This window comes from Notolabrus celidotus, chromosome 23 (genome assembly GCF_009762535.1).
Source record: "Notolabrus celidotus isolate fNotCel1 chromosome 23, fNotCel1.pri, whole genome shotgun sequence".
In the NCBI taxonomy this organism is placed as follows: domain Eukaryota; kingdom Metazoa; phylum Chordata; class Actinopteri; order Labriformes; family Labridae; genus Notolabrus; species Notolabrus celidotus.
The window spans coordinates 412,436-435,941 of NC_048294.1; the positions used below are offsets into that span (position 1 = coordinate 412,436).

The window sequence follows — 23,506 nt, forward strand, 5'->3', positions numbered from 1 at the left end:
GCATCAAGATCAAAAGGAACTCAACATGTTGAAAATGCATCCTCGTATGGTGTGTTCACAGGATTATTTCTGTGAACACACTTAATGAAACACCGTAGAGTTGGCGGTTGACCACAGTGAGCTGCTGCAGCTCTGTTTCTGTGAACGTGTTTGAACAAGTAAGCTTCACTGTGAGATTAAAGTAAACACATGCATCATAAAAATAGACACACAGCAACAGATAACTGAAGAACTCAGAAACACTCGAAGTACATTTATTAATTCAAAGACATTTTACAAATTCAATAAACACTTGACTGCAATGAAAACAGGAAGAGGGCCAAAAGACCGCCTACTTTAGCCATAATTTACATTTTCATTACAACAGCTGAGGTTTAATGTGTCACTTGTCAATTTTCACTGATATAAAAGCTCTTTTGTAAACTTGGTAAAAATGGAGCATCTTTTTTCCAGCCATGCTTCAGTCAGAAGTCACTCCTCAACCTGCAAGACACGTCACATTTACAGAACAAACACAAGGAATCAGATACAACATCAGATCGTCACTGGACCTCAATCCCTAACCCTAACCAGTCAGGGTTCTTGCTGGTCACTGGACTTCTTCCCTAACCCTGACCAGTCGGGGTTCTTGCTGGTCACTGGATTTCATCCCTAACCCTAACCAGTCAGGGTTCTTGCTGGTCACTGGACTTCATCCCTAACCAGTCGGGGTTCTTGCTGGTCAATGGATTTCATCCCTAACCCTAACCAGTCAGGGTTCTTGCTGGTCACTTGACTTCATCCCTAACCCTGACCAGTCGGATTTTTGCTGGTCACTGGACTTCATCCCTAACCAGTCTGGGTTCTTGCTGGTCACTGGATTTCATCCCTAACCCTAACCAGTCGGGGTTCTTGCTGGTCACTGGACTTCATACCTAACCCTGACCAGTCGGGGTTCTTGCTGGTCACTGGACTTCATCCCTAACCAGCTGGGGTTCTTGCTGGTCACTGGATTTCATCCCTAACCCTGACCAGTCGGGGTTCTTGCTGGTCACTGGATTTCATCCCTAACCCTAACCAGTCGGGGTTCTTGCTGGCCACTGGACATCATCCCTAACCCTAACCAGTCGGGGTTCTTGCTGGCCACTGGACATCATCCCTAACCCTAACCAGTCGGGGCTCTTGCTTGTCACTGGACATCATCCCTAACCCTGACCAGTCGGGGCTCTTGCTTGTCACTGGACCTCGTCCCTAACCCTAACCAGTCAGGGCTCTTGCTGGTCACTGGACCTCATCCCTAACCCTAACCAGTCAGGGCTCTTGCTGGTCACTGGACCTCATCCCTAACCCTAACCAGTCGGGGTTCTTGCTGGTCACTGGAACTCATCCCTAATCAGATAATAAAGATTATTATTATTATTATTGAAGCCATGAGAAATCAAGTTATGGTTCAAGTGTTACTCACTGTCCTCGATTACATACATATTTAGAAATGTATATAAAGGGAATGTTCCCTCTGCTACTCATTTCACAGAGATGTAACTGTGAAATCCGGCCCTGACATCGGTCTCACCTGCTGGATGATGGAGTAGAAGGAGTCCTGTGTTAAAGGTCGGCTGGTACCTGATGAGTAACCTGCTGTCGCTGTGGTGTTGGATACTCCTGGCTCTATTTTGAAAATAGATTACAGCAAATGTTACTATGTAAATAGATATTGTTTTTAATTCATCACTCCATACACAGTTTAAAAAAAAAAAATCATCCATAAACATGTGGATGTAGCATTAGTCTCACCCTGTTGTTGAGTATCAGTTGTGTCGTCCAAAGTGTAGTAAAGGGCTCCAGATGATAAGCCACGGTTATCTGCTGGAAAAAGAAAGGGTTAATCAATGTATGATAATGTGAGGTTATTAATTTGATTAATCCATGCTAAGGTTGAACCACAGGCTGTGTTAAACATGGAGGAAGTCTCAGTGATGTCTCTCATTGGCTTCTGAAAAGGGTGCCATATTTTAAATGCTGACTCAGGTTAGTTGTTAGTTGTTTTAACATGCAGTAAAGAGGTGGAGTTGAGGCGCTCCTTTAGAATCCCAAATACAGCTGCAGTGTGAGTCAAGTCAGTCATTCCCCTAATTGTGTAATTTTCATAATCTTAATTTCCTCAATAGTAAGAAGTTATGATAAACTCCACTCCTCGTACATTCAACCCAGAACATTATGTTTTTTTCTGCAGCTTTAAGTGAACACTAGTTTTTAGCGCTTCTGCACTGGCTTCATTTCTAAAGATCAGAGGTTGCTGCTTGGTTTTAATGTGTTTGAATATGTGTGAATCTACTGCTTGGACTACCTTGAAATTCTGGGATCAGCAATATTCACAATATTGCAGAAAAGTTAAAGAACCACAGTTGTTTGTAGTATGAGCAAAGAAGATAGTAGTGTAGTTTATTAAAACAAAGTTTTAGTTGCATACAACTTCCCTTTAAAGCACTATAGCTTTAACTAGTATAGATCAGGGGTTCCCAAACTTTTCAGCCCGTGAACCCTAAAATATAGATCCCAAAGACTCATGACCCCCACTGTCCCTCAAAGTGATTTAATGTGTCTTCATTTAGATGGTCTGCAGAAAATGACCCTACCTATATGAGCATGTGTCTGTGTTTCCTGTGTGTTATGAATGAACCTGCTGCTACTGATGCTTTAGATAATTAACTGTTCACTAACTCTGAACTCAGGAGTCATCTGGAAACAAAGAAAGGCAGAAAACTCATTACATTTAATATTTACAAGGTTTTATTTCAAGTTTAGCTACTATTTTTGTTGATATTTTTTACTATAATGGGTAAAAAGTACTATTATTTGATAACTTAAAAAAAAAAACATTCTGGAGAATATCTCACGACACCCCAGGGGGTCCCGACCCACACTTTGGGAACCCCTGGTATAGATCATACCAAGTCTTATTCAGAGCTAAGCTTAAGACTTTGAAAATGAGATTACTTTTGCATTTCTCTGTACACTACTGCTATTTTATTAACTGTATATTTATATGCATGATTCCTCACTATGCAGATGACACCCTGTTATTTTTGTTAAATGCATTACGAGCTTTACATAAACTGAGCGGTTGATCTGGTGAGTACTTTGCCCTTCCCCTCCCTCTCTCTGAGAGCATGCACTGAAATTCAGCCCGACCACCGCATCACACCTCTTAGTTACTGCATTTCTCAGAAAAGACTTTCACTTTTATGCAGAATAGATATTAAAACCCCCTCTGAACTCAACGTTTGTAACTTTTTGACCGTGCTTTATTTATTTGAGATAAAATATATGGAAGTTTTATGGCTGTGCTTTACAGTCTCACTCATACATTGAAAAAAAGAGAGTGAAATCAAGATTCAATCAAATTCAAAAATAATGTGAGGTACCTTTCAGCTCCCTGCTTTTCGGGACCACAGCATACAGGTCCCTGGCTGTATCAGGTACTCTGGCCTCTACAGGGACTGGGACACAAAAATGTTAAAAATTAAGGTAACACTTTATATTAACTACACACATCACAAGCATTAGTTAAGCATTAATTAAGTATTAGTTTATACTTAACTCAACATCTGTAAAGCATTGTTCATGCATTAATACTCATTTATATATCATGTATAAACACAGTTATATATGTTTTATTATTCATGAATATGACTCTCTATAATGTGTTAACTAACTCTTTGATCATACTTTAAAAATGATGGATTCACCAATTACAAATGAGCTATTATGGTCATTATAAACCAGTTATAAACACATTTACAGGTTATGATTCTAACATTTAGTAAGGGTTAGTGAACATCTAATTCAGAACAAATTATGATTAATTAAGGTAGTCATAAAGGACTTATAAGCTGTTTGTTCATTGTTTTGTGAGCTGATCTAAAGTGAGGACTTTTACAAAGCATTCATTAATGAGATTTCAGACCAGCAGCAGCTTAAAACACAGTGAGTATTAATGTATGAACAATGCTTTACAGATGATGAGTTAAGCATAACTAATGCTTAAAAGTGTGTAGTTAATATAAAGTGTTACCAAAATAAAAAAAAACACATTTTCATGTCAAACATTCAAATCCAACAACTGCAAACTTCTCTTTCTCAGAACAGGCTGAGTTTTGAATTCAGTCGTCTGTAAGCTAATCTACATTGTTCTGATACTGATGATATGATAATGGATGGAGTGTTTCTTATAATTTCCAGTGAGAAGAGACTGAAATCTATTCTTTCAGGCTTTCCAAACACTGTTTGTACTTTATGAAGTCCCTAACTTTGCGTTTTATTCTGTTTTCCTGATTTCAGAGCCTTGATTTTCAAAGTTATTTCCTTCTAACCTATTTGATACCAGCATACTGTTTGTATCTGCACGTACCTGTTGGACTCTCAGACGAGGGAAATGGAGGTATGGGTAGGTTGAGCGATACTGCAGAGCATGAAAGCAAAAAAAAGATTCAGCATTAACAGAAAACAAGGAAAAGGTTTTTCACACAGACACAGACACAGCAAATATATCTGCGTCCTGGTGTATACATATTGCAGTCGTCTTGATGGTGCCGTATTTTTGCCCCAGTTCTTATAAAGTCTAAATTCTAAAACATGCCATGGGAGCTGCAGCACAACAACAGTAATGAAACCCCCAAAGGGTGAAAGTTGTCAGTGAACTGTAACTGTACCTCTGTGCCAATAACCTTTGCCAAGGTGAAGTAATCCAACCACACACAGCAGCGCCAACAAAACACTGAAAACGATCAGGACTGAATTGGAGGGACATGTCGGTGCAGGATCTCCTGAAAATGTTGAATTTCCTGCTACTTTAAGAAACATGACAAGGTTTGACATTATGGAAATGTGCAGACATTTTACAAAAGATCTGTGGAGCTTCAGCAGCTTTTTAAAACACATATGCAGTGATAGTTTAAACTTTGGTGTGTCTCACCTTTGACCTTTAGCCAACTCTCAGCTGATTCTTCACCTCCAGAGTTCCTACACTTGTAGAGTCCTTTATCACACTTACAAGTACTATGGATGGTCATCTCTCCTGTAGAGCTGTTTCTGATGAGGATCCCGTCTTTGTAGAACTCAGCTGAGGGGTTGGTTGATGTCGTCTTGTTCCTGCAGCGCAGAGTCACAGCCTCTCCCTCCGTCACAGGGAGGACAGGACTCTCCAGGATCACAGAACCAGCTGAACATCACATGTTTTATATTAATGTTGAATAAGACAAAGGATGAAAATATTGTATTAATGCAAACATACCAGTTACAGTGATATTGATGCTGTTGCTTCTTTTTACTCCTCCAGACTCACACCAGTACTCTCCGCTGTCTTCATGATAAACACTTTGAACAGTGCAAGACAACACCGTTGTTTCTGTCGTAGTTTTAGTGTTACATGAAGTAAGATTCCTTTTGGTCTGATGGACAATTTTTAATCCAGTTGAGTCATTGGAGCCCTCACACTGGAAGGTTACATGCTCGTATTCAAAGAACTGCAGTCTGTTTGGTTCAACACGAATAAACACTGAATCTGAAACAACTGAAAATAAGACACAAAGAATCAGTTTGTAGCTCCAAACAACACAAACATCAGACTGATTCATACTCACCAAGTGTCTGAACATGTGTGCACAGTGGGAACAACATGAGGAGCCCTGGAGAGAACAAAATAACAGAGCTCTGCATCACAGAGTCACATTTGATGCTTTGATATTCTTTGTATTCTTACAGATGCTACAGCTTGTTAGCATGTTGTCCGTCATATCTCAGATCTGTAATCTACAGTATTGGGTTTAAAGCCTCTGATATGAAAAACCCATTCACAGCACAAGTCCATCTACCTCATACAGAACTACTATCTTACAACCCTCCCAGAAGTCAAACAACGTCTATGTAAATGTATTCTTACCAATGAAGTAGAAGCAGAGAGCAGTGACCACCATGTTGACTGTTTGAGCGTGGAGCTGAAATGAAGCGTAGGTGAGGAGGGGTGTCTTCCTGTGTGGCTCTCTTCGGATGTTCAAAACCTAATTTTGTCTCTAAGATAGAAAAAAACACGTTTACCACAAACTGATCTGCTGTCATGGTGGAAACAGTCTCACTTCTTCAGCTAAGTATCACTGGGTGGAGCAAAAGAAAGAAGCAGACTATAGTGAGGTACAATACATTGAATGGGGTGATGGGGAAGTGGCCTTTTTCAACAGAGTAAAGCTCTTTAAATGTATATATCAAACAGTGGTAATGGTTTTCATGATGGAAAAGAATTACTATCCTACCCTGTCAACTTCAACGCACTCTACAAGAAGGGACAAAGCAGACTCTTTCTGCTCAGGAGACTCAGGTCTTTTGGTGTGGAGGGGGCTCTTCTGAAGTCCTTCTTTGACTCTGTCAATCGGTCTGCTGGGGAAGCAGCATCTCTGCTGCTGACAGGAAGAAGCTGAACAGACTGGTGAAGAAGGCCAGCTCTGTCCTGGGCTGCCCACTGGACCCTGTGGAGGTGGTGGCTGACAGGAGGATGATAGCAAAGCTGTCTTCTCTGATGGTCAACACGTCACCCCCCCTCCAGGAGACCATAACAACACTAAGGAGCTCGTTCAGTGACAGACTTCTTCACCCGTGGCGTCTCACAGAGAGATACCACAGGTCTTTTCTTCCTGCAGTGGTCACACTCTATAATCAACAACAATAACCTCACCAAAAGGGACTCAAGTGCAATATCTACGCCGTCTATTTATTAACATGCAATAATTACTCACCCCTCTCTTCTTACATGTGCATTACGTTTTTTCTACTCATCTTCTCAGTTCTGTTCTGAACATTGTTTTATACTAGGCTACAAGTCTGTGCACATTTTCACCATGTCACTGGTTTTGAAAATATTTGTAAATTTTCTGATTTAATTGAGTATATATGTTGTAAGGTATGCTCATTTTTACTTCTTTAATTTTAATTGCTTATAACTTTTAAATAATTGATATTTTATAGGCTCTTGTTTGCTTTATACTCTTTTGCACTGTCTGCTGCTGTGACACTTAAATTTCCCCATTGTGGAACGAATGAAGGACATCTTATCTTATCTATCTGTCTCACACACACACACACACACACACACACACACACACACACACACACACACACACGCACACACACACACACACACACACACACGCACACACACACAGGCCCTTAAAACAACTCTCAAGCATATATAATGAAACAAGTCCTATTCTGCCCCCTGCTGTGCAACATTTAAAATGTACCAGTCAAAGTTTTTCATCTGATTATTTATTTTTAAATATTCTAGATAGACAAACAAAATATTAAACATATGCATCAATGTAATTTACCTTTTACAGATGTTAAAGAATAAGATATGACAGTGCAATAGGATCATGTTACATTTATAAATGTTTATTATGTAATTGTACATAGAAGAAGTGAGACAGGAAGTGACACGTGATGCTCAGAGATGCATGTTAGTTATGCTGTGGCCTGTAGATGTTCTGTCACGTGTGGTCAAAGTGGACAAAAGTAGAATCTTCATGTCTTTATATATCAACAGCACAAGACACAATAGAGGCTAGATCATGATAGCATAAATGAATCATTTAAAATCTTTGGTAAATACACCAATATGTCATAAATGTCTTTGAAAAGTAAGGTGTGCTGTTATTTACCTCTTATTGACAGATTTACAACATATTTAGTTGATTTATGTTTCTGTTATTGTTGACCTGCAATGTACATAATCATCAGTTTACAGTGCATATTAAAGGGACGTCATTGCATACATAAAAATGGAAAGTTCAAACATGTGCAAAAGCCATTGAGCCAATTTTATCCTTTACTTTGTGTGGACATGTTATTGTTTATCTGAGTTTCCCACAGTGGAGCAGTCCCAGCAACACCAGCAGGAGAGCCATCATCACAACGGGGACAACGTTTCTGAAGATGATGAAGAAAAGATCCGAGGAGGGATGATCAGAGGAGGGACAATCTGAGCAAGGTTGATTTGATGTGTGATTCCTCTCTTGGTCTCGTGCTTCAAAGAATACAAAATATAATTCTTAATGTCTTTAAATGCAGTGATGAAACAATGTGACATTTGTTACTTACAATGACAAGCTTTTCTTTCTTAAAGTGGGGTGATGAGATTCAACATCATTTCATAAACTTTGCAATTGATCTGCAGAGATAAACATTGGTGTGTCTCACCTTTGACAGCTAGCTTACTCTCATCTGATTCTTCACCTCCAGAGATTCTACACTTGTAGAGTCCTTTATCACACGTTGAAACTCTATGGATGGTCATCTCTCCTGGAGAGCTGCTTCTGATGAGGATCCCGCCTTTGTAGAAATCAGCTGAGACATTGGACCAAGTCATCTTGTTCCTGCAGCGCAGAGTTACAGATTCTTCCTCCATCACAGGGAGGACAGGACTCTCCAGGATCACAGAACCAGCTGAACAACACATGATTTGTATTAATGTTGAATAAAACAAAGGATGAGTTCAAGTAAAACACTGTCCAAATGCAAACATACCAGTTACAGTGATATTGATGCTGTTGCTTCTCTTCCCTCCTCCAGACTCACACCAGTACTCTCCACTGTCTTCATGATAAACACTTTGAACAGTGCAGGACGACACTGTTGATTTTGTCGTAGTTTTAGTGTTACATGAAAAGAATTTCCTTTCAGTCTGATGGACAGTTTTTAATCCTGTTGTGTCATTGGAGGCCTCACACTGGAAGGTTACAGACTCGTATTCAAAGAACTGCAGTCTGTACGGTTCAACACGAAGAAACACCGAATCTGGCATACGAAGACATACAAAGAATCAGTTTGTAGCTCCAAATAACACAAACAACCGACTGATTCATACTCACCAAGTGTCTGAACATGTGTGCACAGTGGGAACAACATGAGGAGCCCTGGAGAGAACAAAAGAAAAGAGCTCGGCATCACAGAGTCACATTTGAAGCTTTGATATTCTTTGTGTTCTTACAGATGCTACAGCTTGTTAGCATGTTGTCCGTCATATCTCAGATCTGTAATCTACAGTATTGGGTTCAAAGCCTTTGATGTGAAAAACCCATTCACAGCACAAGTCCATCTACATTAAACCAGTGACATTTTACAGCCTCCCTCCCTGCAACGACTTCTGTGAGAAACTCATACTCACACAGGCTGATGAAGAGAGCGGGGGCCTCCATGTCGACTGTTGGAACCTCAAACTGAAATGAAACGTGTGTGAGCAGAGGGGTCTTTTTTTATGGCTCAGTTCGGTTTTGCGAACCTAATTTTGTCTCTTAGATAGAAAACATATTAACCACAGACAGAGCAGCTGTCAGGGCAGAAATAGTCACAAGGATCAAGCTTAGTAGAAAAAGAACAAAGCAGACTAATGTGAGGTGAAACCATTAATAAACATTTTTATTAACTCAAAACTAAGTCAGTCAGGACCAACCTCATCACAGAGAATTTATTATTTGCATGTAATAACTTATATTTGATATTATGGCTCTGTTCTGGGAGCTCCTTGTGTCTCCATATTCCTATTGCCAAAGTCTGAAGTGGGGAGAGCACACCTTCCCACTCAGGAAGAGAAGCAGCAAAGACCAGAGTGGGCATCAGTGACGATACATTTGACACTTCAGGCACAGCAGAAAGGAGAGGGGTCAAAGCAGTTTGCATTAGAAGCAGGAAGACTAGGCAGGCTTCAACTAGACAAAGAGGCCAACAGCATGCTAGTAGGTATGCAAAGCTAGGATAAAGCATAGCAATGTATTAGCTTTCGCTGAACACTTCTATCTAATATAAGCCAGGCTAACAACTATCAGGAACAAGGGTAATGACAAATGACAGTCAGAAAGTAGGCTAACAACTGTCAAGAACTGGGCTAACAACTATCAGGAACAAGGGTAATGACTAGACAAATGACAGTCAGGAAGTAGACTAACAACTGTCAAGAACTAAGCTAACAACTGTCAGGAAATAAGCTAACAACTGTCAGGAAATAAGCTAACAACTGTCAACAATTAAGCTAAGGACAGTCAGGAACTAGGCTAACAACTGTCAGGAACTGGGCTAACAACTATCAGGAACAAGGGTAATGACTAGACAAATGACAGTCAGGAAGTAGACTAACAACTGTCAAGAACTAAGCTAACAACTGTCAGGAAATAAGCTAACAACTGTCAGGAACTAAGCTAAGGACAGTCAGGAACTAGGCTAACAACTGTCAAGAACTAAGCTAACAACTGTCAAGAACTAAGCTAACAACTGTCAGGAAATAAGCTAACAACTGTCAGAAAATAAGCTAATAACTGTCAGGAAGTAGGCTAACAACTGTCAGGAACTAAGCTAACAACTGTCAGGAACTAAGCTAACAACTGTCAGGAAATAAGCTAACAACTATCAGGAACTAGGCTCACAACCGTCAGGAACTAAGCTAAGGCCAGTCAGGAACTAGGCTAACAACTGTTAGGAACTAGGCTAACAACTGTCAGGAAATAAGCTAATATCAGTCAGGAACTAGGGTAGCAACTGTCAGGAACTAAGCTAAGGCCAGCCAAGAACTAGGCTAATAACTGTCAGGAACTAGGCTAACAACTGTCAGGAACTAAGCTAACAACTGTCAGAAAATAAGCTAATAACTGTCAGACAGTAGGCTAACAACTGTCAGGAACTAAGCTAACAACTGTCAGGAACTAAGCTAACAACTGTCAGGAACTAAGCTAACAACTGTCAGCAAATAAGCTAACAACTGTCAGGAAATAAGCTAACAACTGTCAGGAACTAAGCTAACAACTGTCAGGAACTAAGCTAACAACTGTCAGGAAATAAGCTAACAACTGTCAGGAAATAAGCTAACAACTGTCAGGAACTAGGCTCACAACCGTCAGGAACTAAGCTAAGGCCAGTCAGGAACTAGGCTAACAACTGTTAGGAACTAGGCTAACAACTGTCAGGAAATAAGCTAAGGCTAGTCAGGAACTAGGCTAACAACTGTTAGGAACTAGGCTAACAACTGTCAGGAACTAGGCTAACAACTGTCAGGAACTAGGCTAACAACTGTCAGGAACTAGGCTAACAACTGTCAGGAACTCGGCTAACAACTGTCAGGAACTAAGCTAAGGCCAGTCAGGAACTAGGCTAACAACTGTTAGGAACTAAGCTAACAACTGTCAGGAACTAGGCTAACAACTGTCAGGAACTAGGCTAACAACTGTCAGGAACTAAGCTAACGTATGTCAGGAACTAAGCTAAGGCCAGTCAGGAAGTAGACTAACTTCTTGTGTTGTTTTACAGTGCTAAGTCAATAAACAAACAAACAAAAGTCATTGTGAGGAGGGCAGAAAGGGTTTATTTTATGTTTTTGTTTGAAACCATGAACAAATATACTCTGACTGTTTTAAAAACGATCTGTGAAATGTTAAAAGTTGAGGAGCTGGTGGAGCTACACAAAAACTAACAACACCACCACATCAGTCAGGAACCTCCTCTGCGACCTATGTATTTTAGTATAACGTATCATGTTTCATTATCAATCTTGAACGTGCACAAAGTGTGAGTGTTGAACTTCACTGACTGCAGCTGATATTCTAACTTTAGGCAGTCAGTAAAATGCGAGTGGTCATGCTATAAACAGAATAACACCCTTCATATGTTCAGTGATAGAAACAGTTGCAATGGTTGCTGTAACTGAATCTTTGCAGGGATGAAAGAATCAAATATTTTTTTTAATATATTTCTTTATTATCCAAACAGCACAGTGCAATATGTTCACATTACAAGTACATGTTAGACTTGCCTACTTGCCTATATGTAATCAGAGTTGCAGGATAGAAAATATTTTTGTAACTCCAGTTGTGAGATTCTTCAAAAAGCACAAAACATTGACAGCTTAAAAGTTGTAAATTACTCATTAGTTATCACTTATAATTGTGTAAATAGCCTGAGCTGTCTTACAACACAAAGGGAAGACATCATGATGCTTACACTGAAAATTAACAGTATTTTTTTTATTATCTTAGGACTTTCAAATGATTCATTTTTAAAATTCCAACTAATCAAATGTTAATTGGATGTTTAAATTCAACATCTTTGCCATTTAAGCAGAGTTTTAAAGGTCACATATTGTGCTCTGTTAGCTTTTGTGATGCCCGCTCAGATCAGTCTCTAATGGGCTGCACCTGTGTTGAGCTCAGGAGGAAGCAGGAAGACACTGCGGCTTAGCTATGGTGTGCCAAAATATCAAAATAGCATAACAAATTTTTAAAAAGGGTTGATTTGGGACCTTAATCACATCATGGTAAAGGTGTTGGCACTGAAAGCCTTAATTTGAGTACAACATCATCATCTGTTGGCACAAATATACATTAAAAATGGGACATGGTTATTTACATGAAAACACAATGAAGCACGTGCAGAAATAAAACAGCCAGATATTAACAGGTTCAGTTATCTCTTGTCTTTAAGCCCGCTGTCGCCTTCATTTGGCTTCTAGATTTCTGTTTAAGTGGACGTACGATGGTGTTGTATATCTCTGCGTTTACCACAGTGGAGGAATCCCAGCATCAGCAGCAGCAGAGACATCATCACAACAGGAAGGACGTTTCTGAAGACCATGAACCAAAAGTTCAAGGGGGAATGGAGCTCTGCGGAGACAACACCAAGTCCTGTAAAGTCCAAACAAGCAGCAACAATACAATGTTATGGAAGAGCTCAATGTGGACAACTCAAACTTCACACAAATCAAAAGCACAAAGCTTCGGTTGGATGAAGCAAGTCTTGATAAAAACAAAGATGTTAACAGAAGATTAGAAACTATCATTGATGCTCAGAGAAATCAAAATGTGTTAAACTCCTCAGCATCTCACCTTTGACAGCCAACCAGCTCTCAGCTGATTCTTCACCTCCAGAGATTCTACACTTGTAGAATCCTTTGTCACACTTTGACACTCTCTGGAAGACCATCTGTCCTGTAGAGCTGCTTCTGATGAAGACGCCGTCTTTGTAGAACTCAGCTGAGCGGTTGGATGACGTCGTCTTGTTCCTGCAGCGTAGAGTTACAGCTTCTCCCTCCGTCACAGGGAGGACAGGACTCTCCAGGACCACAGAACCAGCTGAACAACACATGTTTGATATTAATGTTGAATAAGACAAAGGATGAGTTTATCTAAAACACTGTCTTAATGCAAACATACCAGTTACAGTGATATTGATGCTGTTGCTTCTCTTCCCTCCTCCAGACTCACACCAGTACTCTCCACTGTCTTCAAGATAAACATTTCTAAGAGTGCAGGACGACACGGTGGATGACATTGTAGTTTTAGTAGAACATGAAGGTAACTTCCCTTTGGTCTGATGGACAACATTCAGTCCTGTTGAGCCATAGAAGCCCTCACAATGGAAGGTAACAGGCTTGTATTCAAAGAACTGCAGTCTGTTTGGTTCAGGATGAAGAAACACCGAATCTGAGACGACTGAAAGAAAGAGATTTGTCTTTTTATTTCATACAAAACTCCAGAATTCAGATCTAAAACCTTTGAATCACATCACTAAGCGGTACTTACCAACTTTGTGAGCATGTGCAAACATCAGGATGAACATGTGGATCACTGAAAAGAGCAAATTAAACCTTTAATTCAACGAGAATATTCCCAGATCAAAGATCAAAATCTCTTCTCCAGGAGAAAAGATAGAATATGTTGAATATAAATTGGTGGGATGTCTACGTTTGAGTGATTCTGATCCAAATCTCACTCTATCATTCCTCCCAGTGATTAATCTCCACATTAGTTGAGTCACCCCGAGGCTGGTTTCTTAAAAATGAATGTAAAAATGAGTCGGTCGGGGTGCTGGTGGCCTAGCGGTCTAAGCGCCCCACATACAGAGGCCAAAAGTCCTCGTCGCAGGGGTTGCCGGTTTGATCCATGGCCGATCCTGCATGTCTTCCCCCGCTCTCTACTCCCTACATTTCCTGTCTCTCCTCAGCTTTCCTATCCAATAAAGGCAAAAAGGCCAAAAGAAAAAAAAAGAGTCAATCTAATGAACGGCTCTTTGAAAGGAATGGGATCCACAAGATTGGGCTCCCTTCAAAGAGCCCATCTCTAGTTCAAAGAGATACTACAGCTCTCCTTTAGGGTCAGAGGGTTTTCTGTTCAATCTCTTAACTGGTACAGAAAAAATACAATTCCTCCCTGAAAGAATTTAACATCAAAAACTGAATTTAACTTCATGTACGTAACTTAAAACAACCTCGACATAGTAACTTTATACACTTTCACCTAAACGTGACAGAGTGGTACTCACACAGTCTGATGCAGAGACCGCTGACCTCCATGCTGACGGTTTGAACATCAAACTGAAATGAAGCGTACGTGAGGAAGGGTCTGTTCTTGTGTGGCTTCTCTCGGCTGTTGTTGTTCTAATTTTAAAAGAGACACACGTTTCCCACAAACAGCTGCAGTAACAGCAGAAACAACCTCAGTAGTTACAGCATCATAAGGTGGAGCTTCAAGAGCTGACACGTGAGGTAAATGTAATGATGGATGCATCTTGTGTGTGAGAGTCCTGCCCTCTGCATTACAGCGTTTACAAATCAATGACATATTTGTGTAACGGTGTGATGATTCCACTTTCCATCTCGTATCCTCTTTTATCAATGTTACCTCTCCACTGAAACAGATGTACTGTAAGTAACTTGAGCGCCCTCTGCTGGGGCCCCCTGCAGACTTGAGTGGTAACACCTGTACAGCAGAGTCAGTCTGTGGAGTCTGTGGTATCCTGTCCTCCTGTTCTGTGAGAGACCTGATTGGCTCCTGTTGCTAACAGAAATAAAGAGTACACATCCACTACATTTGCACAAAAGATGTCTTGTACATATTTTAATAAAACTGTTAATCACTGTTAGATACATTCAGATTTGCTGTACAAGCTTCATCATCGGCCTACTGTTGCAAAAGAGTTTTACAACATCACAATGTCTTTCTTCTTTCCCTTCTTTCTGAACATTACGACATCACATCATCATATAAAAGTTAAAGAACAACTCCAAAGGGAGAGGAAGCACAAGGAAGAGAGTCACAGTTCATTGGATTATATTGCATGACTTATTTTACATGCACGCCCATGAAAAGCCGCACAGTCTGTTTGATAGGCGATCAGAGAGGCTGTGGTGGTTCCCCAGAGGTGTGGTCAAGGTGGGTTATGAAAAAGTGGACAGTCATGGTAATACAGATGTGGTTTGTCAGCTGCACCTCATTTCTGGGAGGCTTCAAATCTTCACACAGTCAAGACATATGTCAGTTCTGCATCTGAACCCTAAAACATATAAATTAGTATTACAATTATTTGAAGCACAGCACATCTATAAAACATATCAGTCCCTTTGCTCTCTGACATCGTTTCTCCTCACAAGGTTTTCATAATGGGAAAACTAGACAGCTTATCAAATTCTTATTCCAACACGGTTATGGAAAACACAATGAGATATTGGCTGGTTCATTATCTTTGCATTTAAATTAGTTTTGTGAAACTTCTCATATTTTTTAACACATGATAGACTTGAATTTTTGTTTACCTCTGAATTTCCAGCCGTTGAGAATTCCCAGTAAGAGCAGAAGTGGAATCATCATCACGACGGGGAGAACGTTTCTAAAGAAGACGAACACAACGTCTGAGGAGGAGTGACTCTCCTGGTGCTGTGCTGCAGAGACAACAGAAGGTAACACCAAAGAATCAAGGCATGCTTTTTGGTGAGTAAAGTTTTCAAGAGTAGTGTGGGAGGTAGATCCTCCAATTATCAAGGTGCCTCTCCTTTGCTTTAACATCAAACTTCCACCAGATCCGTGTCCGGTCCGACTCCGATCCACTGCGGTCCGGCTCTGTGCTCTCTCCACCGGTTGTGTTTACAGAACGCAGCACGAATCTTTTGTAGCTCACCTCTGACAGCCAGCCAGCTCTCTGCTGATTCCTCCCTGATCTTGCACTTGTAGAGTCCTTTATCACACGTGGAAACACTGAGGAGGGTCATCTCGCTCGTTAAGCTCCTCCCGATGAAAAGGCCGTTTTTGTAGAACTCGGCTGTGAGGTTTGAAGACATCAGTTTGGATCTACAGCGTATTATCACAGTCTCTCCCTCCAGGACAGGATGGGCAGGACTCTCCAGGACGACGGGAGCAGCTGAAAGACAAGTATTAAGACGGTCATTTAATGCTCCACATGAGTGTGAGGACATCTATCTGTGTTAGTGGAAACATACCAGTGACGGTGACGTTAACAGAGCTGCTGCGTTCCCCTCCTTCAGCCTCGCACCAGTACGCTCCACTGTCCTCCTGGAAAGCGTCCTTAATAGTGCAGGAGAACTCGTCTAAAATCCCCCACTTGGAGAAACCGCAAGATGAAGTGTTGGCTTTTGTCTTCCTTACGATTTTCCACCCAGTCGCACCGATGCATTGAAAAGAGAGAGACTCGTATTCAAAGACTTGCAGTTTGGTAGGAATGATCCAAAACGCTGCATCTGAGACGACACAGAACAAAAAACACAAGAGGCGTGAAGGAGTTTGATGTTGATTTAAGAAGTGGCAACAAAACTTCTGCAAAAGAAACAAAGAGAGGAACGCACCGACTCTCTGAGGACGGTTACCCAGCTGCATGAACGCCGTCATCACTAGGAAGACAAAGAGAGGAGCTAAACATCACAAAGTTATATAAAAAGCATCCATCCAGAGTAATCCAACGTGACTCTTTTTAGGACCTCTGAGAAATGGTTTGAAATTAAATACAAGATCTATCAATTAAGCTCCCTCGGCTTCATAACCGTGGGATGCTTTTCCGATCAACATCAACACAGAAGAATCCTAACACAGCTCCTATCAGGAAGGTTTTATCTGAAAGTTCCAAGAGTCTGTTTATAGACATAGAATTGTTCGTGCCAGAATTCAAAACATTTCCATCCTTTCTGTGCATGGTACCGTACTGGAATAAATACTCACATAGCCCAAAGTGGAAAGCTGCGACCTTCATGATGTTTTGCTGCTGACAGTTTGACCATCATACTTAAGTGCACTGGAGGGCAGACAGACAGAGTCTCTTCCTGTGTGGCTTTGATGAGATGCTGATGAAAAAAAGACAGCATGTTGTACATCTAAAACGTCAGAGGCAGAGCTTCTACTATGGTAAAAATAGTGTCAGTGGTCAATAAAGATATATCATGGTGGACGCAGATGTCAAAGCAGACCTGAAGTGAGAGGAGGGAGGGGGGGGGGGGTTAGGGTAAGACGGATGTCTGAGCCTCAGGGTTAAATGTAGAAACAAATAAAGAGTGTGTCCTTGAACTTAGCGACTGTTTACACAGAAGAGCAGTTTGCAGCACATAGCAAGTCACAGTGGAAAGGACAAACAAACTTCCTTTAACAGGCAGAAACCTCCAGCCATGGCAGACTACTGAGCTACAGTATCTCAAAAAAGTGAGTACCCCCCTCACATTTCTGCACATATTTAATTTTATCTTTTCATGGGACAACACTGAAGAAATGACACTTTGATATAATGTAAAGTAGTCAGTGTACAGCTTGTATAACAGTGTAAATTTACTGTCCCCTCAAAATAACTCAACACAGCCATTAATGTCTAAACCCCCGGCAACAAAAGTGAGTACACCCCTCAGTGAAAATGTCCAAATTAGGCCCAAAGTGTCAATATTTTCTGTGGCCATCATTATTCTCCAGCACTGCCTGAACCCTCTTGGGCATGGAGTTCACCAGAGCTTCACAGGTTCCCACTGGAGACCTCTTCCACTCCTCCATGACGACATCACAGAGCTGGTGGATGTTAGAGACCTTGTGCTCCTCCACCTTCAGTTTGAGGACGCCCCACAGATGCTCAATAGGGTTCAGGTCTGGAAACATGCTTGGCCACTCCATCACCTTCACCCTCAGCTTCTTTAGCAAGGCAGGGGCCGTCTTGGAGGTGTGTTAGGGGTCGTTATCATGTTGGAGTACTGCCCTGCGGCCCAGTTTCTGAAAAGGGAGGGGATCATGCTCTGCTTCAGTGTGTCACAGTACATGTTGGCATTCATGCTTCCCTCAGTGAACTGTTGCTCCCCAGAGCCGGCAGCACTCATGCAGCCCCAGACCATGACACTCCAGACACACTTGTCTTTGTACTCCTCACCTGGGCGCCCCCACACACGCCTGACACCATCTGAGCCAAGTAAGTTTATCTTGGTCTCATCAGACCACGAGACATGGTTCCAGTAATCCATGTCCTTAGTCTGCTTGTCTTTAGTAAACTGTTTACAGACTTTCTTGTGCTTCATCTTTAGAAGAAATGTGAGGGGTGGACTCACTTATGTGAGATACTGTATGTTTGTGGCGCTGACTCTACTGAGTTTATTAACGCTTCTCCTGACAGAGTCATTAGTCATCGAGTGTGTATTCTTTTTGTTTGTTTGTCCTCACTGCTCTTGAGATGAATGGCTGTATGTGCAGGCGTGTGGTGTTCCTTGATGTGTTTCATGACAAAATGAACCGCACCGAAAAAGAAGCACAACTGCCAACTCCTGGTGGAGCATGCATACTCATAAATAAGGCCTTAAAGATAATAACTGCATGATTAAATGCTTGGCTGCACGGTGGTGCAGTGGGTAGCGCTGTTGCCTCACAGCTAGATGGTTCCTGGTTGGAGTTTGCATGTTCTCCCCGTGCATGCGTGGTTCTCTCCTGGTACTCAGGCTTCCTCCCACAGTCCAAAAACATGCTCACCAGGTTAATTGATCACTCTAAATTGCCTATAGGTGTGAGTGTGTGCGTGAATGGTTGTCTGTCTCTCTGTGTTAGCCCTGTGATAGGTTGGCGACCTGTCCAGGGTGTACCCTGCCTTCCACCTGAACCCAGCTGGGATAGGCTCCAGCCCCCCGTGACCCCTCACGGGATAAGCGGTCAAGATAATGGATGGATGAATGGATTAAATGCTTAAAATTGCAATGCTAGAATGATGATGGGCAGACACCTGACCCCAATGTCGATCACAAGATAATCTCTGTGTGTCGCCAGGTATGAGGGGCGAGGTGAGGTGATGAGCTGGATCTTGAAGTGGATTCTGTGCTGTATCTGGAGCCAGTGGAGGTGCTGGAGGATGGGTGTGATGTGAGCTCTGGAGAGGGAGTGGGTGAGTTTTTGGAGGTCAGTGGAGGGAAGGCCTTAAAGGGTGCTGTTGCAGTAGTCCAGTCTGGAGGAGAGAGAGGATCTGAGGTGGAAGAAGCATGTTTTGGTGATGTTTCTGATGTGTGGTTTGAGGGAGGGAGTGGGGTTGAGGATGATGCAAAGGTTACAGACTACAGGGGAGGGTGTGATTGTTTGGTTGTCAATGCTCAGTGAGAAGTTCTGGGTGGAAGGGAGGAGGGAGTTCAGATGTATCGCAGTTGAGTTTGTCAGAATTGTTGCTCATCCAGTTTTTAAGACCGGTGAGGCAAGATAAAGGAGTGGCTTCCAGTTAGACATTAACCTGATATACTGTGAGGCATGTGACGTGTGCTGGACTTTGATAGTGAGGGTTCATTTCTCTCCGTCTGCATGAGTTGAACCAGCCAACAGGTAGGTCAGTAACACTTCTTATTTTACTTAATAAATGGAATACATAATAAAGGTCTTCTTATATTGCTTCCCAGCAGAATAACAAAACTCAAAGATTAACCAGAGATGAAAGCTCTGAATAGTTATTAGTTATCTTATTTACCTCCCATTTTTAAGAAAAGGCGACACATTGGATATCTGTTAGATAAGCATGTGACTGAACACCTGAACACACTTAGTCTAAAAACATGTTGACTGTAGAATTTTTTATATGGTTCAAAGTTGGACATGCTGCCTAAATGGATTAATGTGCTTTTACTGTGGTTCTCCTGTGAATCAGAGTAATGTGTGTGAGTAAGAGTCAGCTGACCTGATTTATATGAACCCTGTTAATATTGTACCGAGTGAAAACGGGCGTCATATTACAAAATAACAAAAGGTACAAACAGAAATTACTAAAAACGTCCAAGAATTAAATCCAAATGAAACAGAGAGAAAACAAAAGAGATATAAAATGATCAAGGACAGAGGAAACAGAGGAACTAATTACAGAGTAATGCAGGTGTGGAACACAAAAGGGAGGGGCACACGGATTAAGAACTACAAAATAAAACAGGAAACAAGACTAAGAAACACAAGAAACTATGAGACATGGATCACTAAACACACAGGGGAGACAAACCAAGGCAAGAAACACTAAAGTAAACCTCAACAGGGGGGCTGGTGGCCTAGCGGTCTAAGCGCCCCACATGCAGAGGCTACAGTCCTCGTCGCAGGGGGCCCCGGTTTGATTTTTGGTCGCCGACCATTTCCTGCATGTCTTCCCCCCGACTCTCTACTCCCCACATTTCCTGTCTCTCTTCAGCTGTCCTATCAAATAAAGGCAAAAAGGCCCAAACAATAAAAAATAATTATATGTTCAAAAAATTAAATAAATAAAAATATGTTTAAAAAAATAAATAAATAAATAAATGTTTAAAAAAAAAAAAAAAAAAAATGTTTAAAAATATAATAATAATAAAGTAATAATAATAATAATAATAATAATAATGAATAAATAAATAAATAAATACATAAAAACAATAAACCTCAACTCATGACACTGTGGCTGTCATCAAACTTAAAATGAGCTCATATTTTTCATAAAACAATAACATTTTTTATTTTCAACATTTGAAGTTTTGGCTATGTGTTACCTTCATTTAAATACAGCTTCAGAATGATTTGCAAACCATGAATTTCAAGTTGTTTTAACATTTACACAGCCTCAGGTGTTTTCTAGAATTGGAGTTGTACTCGTTCTTTATAGAACTGAGTTTAACTGAGAGTTTAACTTTTTGTTGTTTATGTTTTTTTTAATTTTCAAAGTTCAAGGATGGTTCGTTTGAAGGATGGATATCCCGCCACGCTTCAGCAAGGAGCTTTCAGGGTTTTCCATGGAACTGTTGTCTTTCTTTTCCTTACACAGACTTGTGCAGGTAAAGACTTCAATAATAATAATTTTTTGAGTTTCAAACATTATGCAGATGACACCAATCTTAACATTCTTAGTAAAAACATTGAAATAAACTCAATCAAGCCATTTTTAGATACGTCCACATCATTTTAAGTTGAACCATCACACTCAGAGCCTGTGTTCTCAATCTTTGCTGTCAGGTCAGTCTCTGGTCGTTACACCATCACAGCCAGTGGTGGCGATACTTGGTGAGGACGTCATATTACCATGCCATCTGGAACCTGCTGAGGATGCCACTGGAATGACTGTGGAGTGGAGGAGACCTGACTTGAATCCCAGATTTGTGTATGTTTGGCGAGACGGCGTGGAACTAGACACCAAAAAACACCCGTCCTTTGCGGGGAGGACTTCAGTGTCCACCAGCAAACTCAGACATGGAGACGTTTCCCTGAAACTCCAGAGAGTACAACTCTCTGATGAAGGGAAATACGGATGCTACAACCCAACACCGAACAAGGAAGCTACTGTTCAACTTGTGGTTGGTAAGTTGAAGAACTGTGGAGGAACCTACGAGACAAGGGAGCTCAGGGACTCCAGAAAGGTCTATGGTTAGTAACTTTAATGGGACAGGAAGAGTTAAAGTGAGAGACAGCCAGAGAGAGGAGAGAGAGGGAAAGACAGGATCCCAGTGTGCCAGTCTAAGCCTATAGCAGCATTTTCGCACACGGTTGGTTCTGATCTTGGGGTATCTATACCACCGACCAGAAGTGGGTCCTCCAATAAGGTCCAAATCCACTTAACCTGTACTTGTCTGATCTGGTCTAGATTAAAAAAGAGGGAGTCCAGACATCCTAAAAAGACTGTCTCAGATCTGTGAAACCTTCATTCTGCATTGCGGCTGTGTTTTATCTGGCTAGACCACATTGGACCAGGTCCTGATGCAGAACCAATCTATGTATAAAGAGTCTAAAGCCCCTCCAGGTTAATCTAGTCCTGATCTGACAAGTCTAGATGTTGTGGTTCAACATCAGGATCAATGTGGTCTACAAAGAGGACACCTGGGAGAGTTAAAGTGAGAGACAGGCAGAGAGAGGAGAGAGAGGGAAAGACAGGATCCCAGTGTGCCAGTCTAAGCCTATAGCAGCATTTTCGCACACGGTTGGTTCTGATCTTGGGGTATCTATACCACCGACCAGAAGGGGGTCCTCCAATAAGGTCCAAATCCACTTAACCTGTACTTGTCTGATCTGGTCTAGATTAAAAAAGAGGGAGTCCACACATCCTAAAAAGACTGTCTCAGATCTGTGAAACCTTCATTCTGCATTGCGGCTGTGTTTTATCTGGCTAGACCACATTGGACCAGGTCCTGATGCAGAACCAATCTATGTATAAAGAGTCTAAAGCCCCTCCAGGTTAATCTAGTCCTGATCTGACAAGTCTAGATGTTGTGGTTCAACATCAGGCTCAATGTGGTCTACAAAGAGGACACCTGGGAGAGTTAAAGTGAGAGACAGGCAGAGAGAGGAGAGAGAGGGAAAGACAGGATCCCAGTGTGCCAGTCTAAGCCTATAGCAGCATTTTCGCACACGGTTGGTTCTGATCTTGGGGTATCTATACCACCGACCAGAAGTGGGTCCTCCAATAAGGTCCAAATCCACTTAACCTGTACTTGTCTGATCTGGTCTAGATTAAAAAAGAGGGAGTCCAGACATCCTAAAAAGACTGTCTCAGATCTGTGAAACCTTCATTCTGCATTGCGGCTGTGTTTTATCTGGCTAGACCACATTGGACCAGGTCCTGATGCAGAACCAATCTATGTATAAAGAGTCTAAAGCCCCTTCAGGTTAATCTAGTCCTGATCTGACAAGTCTAGATGTTGTGGTTCAACATCAGGCTCAATGTGGTCTACAAAGAGGACACCTGGGAGAGTTAAAGTGAGAGACAGGCAGAGAGAGGAGAGAGAGGGAAAGACAGGATCCCAGTGTGCCAGTCTAAGCCTATAGCAGCATTTTCGCACACGGTTGGTTCTGATCTTCGGGTATCTATACCACCGACCAGAAGGGGGTCCTCCAATAAGGTCCAAATCCACTTAACCTGTACTTGTCTGATCTGGTCTAGATTAAAAAAGAGGGTGTCCAGACATCCTAAAAAGACTGTCTCAGATCTGTGAAACCTTCATTCTGCATTGCGGCTGTGTTTTATCTGGCTAGACCACATTGGACCAGGTCCTGATGCAGAACCAATCTATGTATAAAGAGTCTAAAGCCCCTCCAGGTTAATCTAGTCCTGATCTGACAAGTCTAGATGTTGTGGTTCAACATCAGGCTCAATGTGGTCTACAAAGAGGACACCTGGGAGAGTTAAAGTGAGAGACAGGCAGAGAGAGGAGAGAGAGGGAAAGACAGGATCCCAGTGTGCCAGTCTAAGCCTATAGCAGCATTTTCGCACACGGTTGGTT

At 41.6% G+C, this 23,506-nt stretch overlaps 4 protein-coding genes across 13 annotated transcripts in view; 1 reads left to right on the forward strand and 3 right to left on the reverse strand.

The window, feature by feature from the left end:
• Window positions 1–238: 238 nt before the first annotated feature.
• On the reverse strand, window positions 239–10,710 carry LOC117807047 (Fc receptor-like protein 5). 8 transcript variants are annotated; one of them, XM_034676096.1, is made up of 11 exons: window positions 9,194–10,707; window positions 8,898–8,942; window positions 8,755–8,823; window positions 8,554–8,658; window positions 4,955–5,200; window positions 4,692–4,829; window positions 4,391–4,441; window positions 3,405–3,479; window positions 1,774–1,845; window positions 1,553–1,647; window positions 239–483 (listed from the first exon to the last, which is right to left on the reverse strand). In XM_034676096.1, the coding sequence occupies exons 1-11, from the start codon at window positions 9,222–9,224 to the stop codon at window positions 472–474; spliced, it is 939 nt and encodes a 312-aa protein (XP_034531987.1). In that variant the 5' UTR covers window positions 9,225–10,707; the 3' UTR covers window positions 239–471. The 8 variants fall into 8 exon arrangements, with proteins under 8 accessions (XP_034531987.1, XP_034531984.1, XP_034531986.1 ...); XM_034676093.1 differs by having other exon boundaries at window positions 8,554–8,823; XM_034676095.1 differs by lacking the exons at window positions 8,554–8,658; window positions 8,755–8,823; window positions 8,898–8,942; window positions 9,194–10,707 and adding exons at window positions 5,273–5,551; window positions 5,622–5,666; window positions 5,921–6,061 and having other exon boundaries at window positions 5,033–5,200.
• Window positions 10,711–12,106: 1,396 nt separating this feature from the next.
• Window positions 12,107–14,417, reverse strand: LOC117807049 (Fc receptor-like protein 5). The gene is made up of 5 exons (XM_034676098.1): window positions 14,329–14,417; window positions 13,590–13,634; window positions 13,221–13,499; window positions 12,894–13,139; window positions 12,107–12,692 (listed from the first exon to the last, which is right to left on the reverse strand). The coding sequence occupies exons 1-5, from the start codon at window positions 14,357–14,359 to the stop codon at window positions 12,529–12,531; spliced, it is 765 nt and encodes a 254-aa protein (XP_034531989.1). The 5' UTR covers window positions 14,360–14,417; the 3' UTR covers window positions 12,107–12,528.
• Window positions 14,418–14,871: 454 nt separating this feature from the next.
• On the reverse strand, window positions 14,872–17,125 carry LOC117807050 (high affinity immunoglobulin gamma Fc receptor I-like). The gene is made up of 6 exons (XM_034676099.1): window positions 17,013–17,125; window positions 16,643–16,687; window positions 16,280–16,537; window positions 15,961–16,200; window positions 15,599–15,724; window positions 14,872–15,339 (listed from the first exon to the last, which is right to left on the reverse strand). Exons 1-6 carry the CDS (start codon window positions 17,041–17,043, stop codon window positions 15,293–15,295), a joined length of 747 nt encoding a protein of 248 aa, XP_034531990.1. The 5' UTR covers window positions 17,044–17,125; the 3' UTR covers window positions 14,872–15,292.
• A 2,416-nt stretch (window positions 17,126–19,541) lies between these two features.
• LOC117807001 (butyrophilin subfamily 2 member A1-like) overlaps window positions 19,542–23,506 on the forward strand; it is a 6,186-nt gene continuing 2,221 nt past the window's right edge. Inside the window, exons 1-3 of one of the 3 annotated variants that reach the window (XM_034676023.1) lie at window positions 19,542–19,613; window positions 20,961–21,070; window positions 21,249–21,590. In XM_034676023.1, the coding sequence (XP_034531914.1) occupies window positions 20,968–21,070; window positions 21,249–21,590 (445 nt within the window). In that variant the 5' untranslated portion in view covers window positions 19,542–19,613; window positions 20,961–20,967. Of the gene's footprint in view, window positions 19,618–20,952; window positions 21,071–21,248; window positions 21,591–23,506 lie in introns of those variants that run through there. The other 2 variants (XM_034676024.1, XM_034676025.1) reach the window with 2 other exon arrangements.

Excerpts from the sequence above, each read along its gene's own strand:
- LOC117807047 (XM_034676090.1), bottom strand. The coding sequence starts at position 5,954 with ATGGTGGTCACTGCTCTCTGCTTCTACTTCATTG. Across the intron at positions 5,552-5,621 it reads CACACATGTTCAGACACTTG|TTGTTTCAGATTCAGTGTTT; the intron begins GTGAGTATGAAT and ends TCTTATTTTCAG. Across the intron at positions 3,480-4,390 it reads CTCGTCTGAGAGTCCAACAG|TCCCTGTAGAGGCCAGAGTA; the intron begins GTACGTGCAGAT and ends TTTGTGTCCCAG.
- LOC117807049 (XM_034676098.1), bottom strand. The coding sequence starts at position 14,359 with ATGGAGGTCAGCGGTCTCTGCATCAGACTGT. Across the intron at positions 13,635-14,328 it reads CGGTCTCTGCATCAGACTGT|TGATCCACATGTTCATCCTG; the intron begins GTGAGTACCACT and ends TGCTCTTTTCAG. Across the intron at positions 12,693-12,893 it reads GAGCTGGTTGGCTGTCAAAG|GACTTGGTGTTGTCTCCGCA; the intron begins GTGAGATGCTGA and ends TGGACTTTACAG.
- LOC117807050 (XM_034676099.1), bottom strand. The coding sequence starts at position 17,043 with ATGAAGGTCGCAGCTTTCCACTTTGGGCTAT. Across the intron at positions 15,725-15,960 it reads GAGCTGGCTGGCTGTCAGAG|CACAGCACCAGGAGAGTCAC; the intron begins GTGAGCTACAAA and ends TTGTCTCTGCAG. Across the intron at positions 15,340-15,598 it reads CAACGGCTGGAAATTCAGAG|GGTTCAGATGCAGAACTGAC; the intron begins GTAAACAAAAAT and ends TATATGTTTTAG.